Source organism: Drosophila persimilis, unplaced genomic scaffold (genome assembly GCF_003286085.1).
Source record: "Drosophila persimilis strain 14011-0111.01,24,50 unplaced genomic scaffold, DperRS2 tig00000606-arrow-arrow-pilon, whole genome shotgun sequence".
Taxonomy (NCBI): domain Eukaryota; kingdom Metazoa; phylum Arthropoda; class Insecta; order Diptera; family Drosophilidae; genus Drosophila; species Drosophila persimilis.
Genome location: NW_020825324.1, coordinates 2815834 through 2819148, shown reverse-complemented (window position 1 = coordinate 2819148; position 3315 = coordinate 2815834). Strand labels below are relative to the sequence as shown.

The window sequence follows — 3315 nt, the reverse complement described above, 5'->3', positions numbered from 1 at the left end:
GGATAATATGATAAACTACTCTTGAATTTCAGATAGTACAAAGAGACAGAGAGAGACAGAGAGAGAGAGAGAGTACCTTAAAAACTACAACAAGAAAGCTAATTGACTGGTGGGGACAAGGTGGGGTATAACTTAAGAAACACTTACAATGGGAGGATGGCCTAACGATGATGCTTGTGCCTCAATACTGTTAATACTAAGAGCTCATCTTAGTCATAGACCAAGTCTCAGATAAAACCCAACACTGGAATGGCTTTATATTCTTTCTACATAACAAAGATACAGACAAGTACCTCCAGCAGTATGCTAAAAACACTTGCAAAATAGTAGTAATACTCTTAATATTCTATTCTACGAGTACATATATAGATTTCTCTATGATATGAACAAGTTTTTGGTGCGAGTGGGTCTGGGGACCTCTGTAAATTCACAATGAAAAGTATGAAGTATCTTAGCATCTTAAGAACGTCTTGGAGTTTGGCTCTTGGAAAGCTGACATCTACTCAACGGTCATGTTTACATCTTCTTCATTATAGACATCGCTGGTTATGGCAGGACAATGAAACTTCAACGTTCAACGACTATGGCAGGAAGACAACAAAGATGGCAATGAGTACGTCAATGGCAGTGCTTTCATTTATTTGGCTGCTCCCCCCACCTGGCAATGCAATCAATTTGCATGCTTCCCTTGGCTCCAGGGGAGCCGCATACTCATACTCGAACTTGTAGATACTTGTTCTCAGTCTCGTACTTCGCTATCTGACACGACGGACAACTTTCTGATGCGCTGAAAAACAACTTGGCTGTGGAAAAGGGCTCCATAAAACTGACCGCCGAAAAAGGGGGATGGGGCTGGAGCCAAAGACGGTGCCACGGAGACGCAGCTCGCTCGAGAGATTGGTCAAAAGATTGAGATTGAGCAGAAATAAAAATTTATGGAGTGGTCATTTATCACAAAGACAACAAACAGTCTTGCTGGGTCTTGGGGTGGGGCTGGAAGTTTTTTGGGTGCCGTGCCACATTACGTGCCCCTCCCCTGTCTGCGGCAAGGGATAGATAGGATAGTCCGCGTCCAGCTGTTAGTTTGGCTGTAAAAACCAGCAGTAATATTAACGGGCACACTGTTGCTTTTGCTTTTGCTTTTGCTTTTCCCGGGTCTGTGGCTGTGGCTGTGGCTGTCGGAGATTCAGTTCAGTTGTTTCGTTGTTTGTTTGCCCATTCAGCGTCGGGATATTCAAAAGTTGCATTTTTAATGGAGTTTCCTTGTCAAACATGACTTTGATTCCCTCGTTGGGGAATCCAGCCGTCAGCTGAGTGCGCGGCTCCCTGTGATCCATCCACTAATGTAATTTTTACTCGGATTGCCACACATAAACACCCACAGACAGAGCCGAGCACGCACCACACACCACACACCATACCACAAGGATACCCAGATATATTCAAATGCTTGAACATTTTTACGCATTTCACACGTCAAATTCCCCGCGGAGCGAGTCGTCAGGCGTCCGGGCATCCGTATCCTGGCAAGCGAATCACTCACAGATACACCTGATACACAATGATACTAAATATATAAGTACACACGTGTGTACACACTCGTACATCTGTGGGTGGTGTGTGGCGTGTAAATCTGTGGCCAAGAGCCACCAAAATGCCCTTCAATAGGACAACCAATAAAATGACCAGGCAGCACAGGTAATGGCAGCCCTAAACGGCTCCGAACTGCTGCAAACGAGCATTCGAGCACTCCACAGAATACAATAAAATGTGTCATTAAAGTGTATGCCGGACTGGCCTTCTTCTTCCTCCTGCATTGGTAGGTGCGTTAAGCAGTGGGGTCCCGATCCAAGCTGAGCTCTCTCGATTTGTACCAGCTTCTTTTATCACCTGCAGTATTCGCCGCCGTATTGCATCCTCCCACAACACTCTCTCAGCAATTCATCTTTGATATTCCTTATAGTCGAGTGCGTCGAACACGAATTGAAGGAATAACGGACTACTCCACTGCGTAGTTTCTGCTCATCTCCGCCATGCGCATCTGACTGCGGAAAAGGCGGCACGCACTGGTACCAGCCACCAAGGCATACGAATAATCAGATGCATATTCTCGAATAATCCGGATAACTATTAGCCACACTAGCCCAACCAAGAACTGATCAACAATCCACTCGATGCACGCAGCGAAAAGAAACAAACTTACACACTTTCATTGCTTTGTGAATGTGTGTGTATTTGAGAATTGTTCTTGATCGATTGATATGTTGATTTCTAGTGCATTGGCAACCAGACAGTGTTGTGCTACAGTGTAAACTTATGCGAATGGATTGTTGTTTTGGACTTCACACTTGACCCACTTTGTGGCGGTTATGAAGCAGTCCTCCATGCGAAAGGCGCTCTTGCCGTGCTCGAGCTCCCGCATGCATCCCACCAAAGTGACAAACACGGGGCCATTGGACTCCAGGTAGAGCACTCCGCCCGGGTGTACGTCGATGTCCAGGGACACTTTCTGAGAACATTCACGCAAGTCGGCCAGCATTTTCTCATTGCTTTTGGTCTTCAGCCAGAGCTTGGCCCATATTCCCTGCTCGAGGGTGACGTTCGCGAGGTGGATCGGCTTCTTCAGGAAGGGGGTGTACGTGAAGTCAGGCTTCATGTGCAATGTCGAAAAACGCGGCGACTGGAAGTGGGATTGCGCCATTTTACTCATTTTACTCAATAGCCCTGATAGCTATAGCACTGAAAAGTATCGTATTAGGCCAATATTCCACACCGCACAATGCTCCACTTACCCCAAAGCAGCGTAGCGAAAAAAAATAAGTCGGAAAAATTACAAAAACCCACAAGCGAATGACTAAATTTTCACTGACACGGGATTTTACTCATTGACATTATTCTCATCGACTTAGAGAGTGCACCGAACTATCGCACTATCGATACATTTATTTACTGCAAGCCTGGCAGGGAAACAGCATCCGAAGGAAGAAGAAACCCGTAAAGTGCGGCGCCACATTGTACGCATGGTTTCTGCTGCAAAAAGTGCTCTACAGTACCCGTATTGATCCGGGCATCTTCTGACATTGGACAATCGAATACAATATTTGAGAGACGAGACTACGATACTTTCATCTTTGAGTACACTACATCTACATCTGGTGCTACATCTTCAGCGACTTCATCTGCGGACCTGGTAACTTGAAATTGGATCTGTTTGAAATTTGCCTTGCGAGCCAGTGCCTTTGAGGATCGACCATCGATAGGCCTTGTAGCGATTGTATGCTAGTCCATTAAATTTGGAAAGAAAGAAATGGATTC

General features: G+C 45.6%; 1 protein-coding gene across 1 annotated transcript; it reads right to left on the bottom strand.

The window, feature by feature from the left end:
• Positions 1–2220: 2220 nt before the first annotated feature.
• Positions 2221–2824, bottom strand: LOC6597790. The gene is made up of 2 exons (XM_026990753.1): positions 2793–2824; positions 2221–2739 (listed from the first exon to the last, which is right to left on the bottom strand). Exon 2 carries the CDS (start codon positions 2708–2710, stop codon positions 2315–2317), a length of 396 nt encoding a protein of 131 aa, XP_026846554.1. The 5' UTR covers positions 2711–2739; positions 2793–2824; the 3' UTR covers positions 2221–2314.
• Between the last annotated feature and the right edge of the window lie 491 nt (positions 2825–3315).

Excerpts from the sequence above, each read along its gene's own strand:
- LOC6597790 (XM_026990753.1), bottom strand. The coding sequence starts at position 2,710 with ATGAGTAAAATGGCGCAATCCCACTTCCAGTCGCCGCGTTTTTCGACA.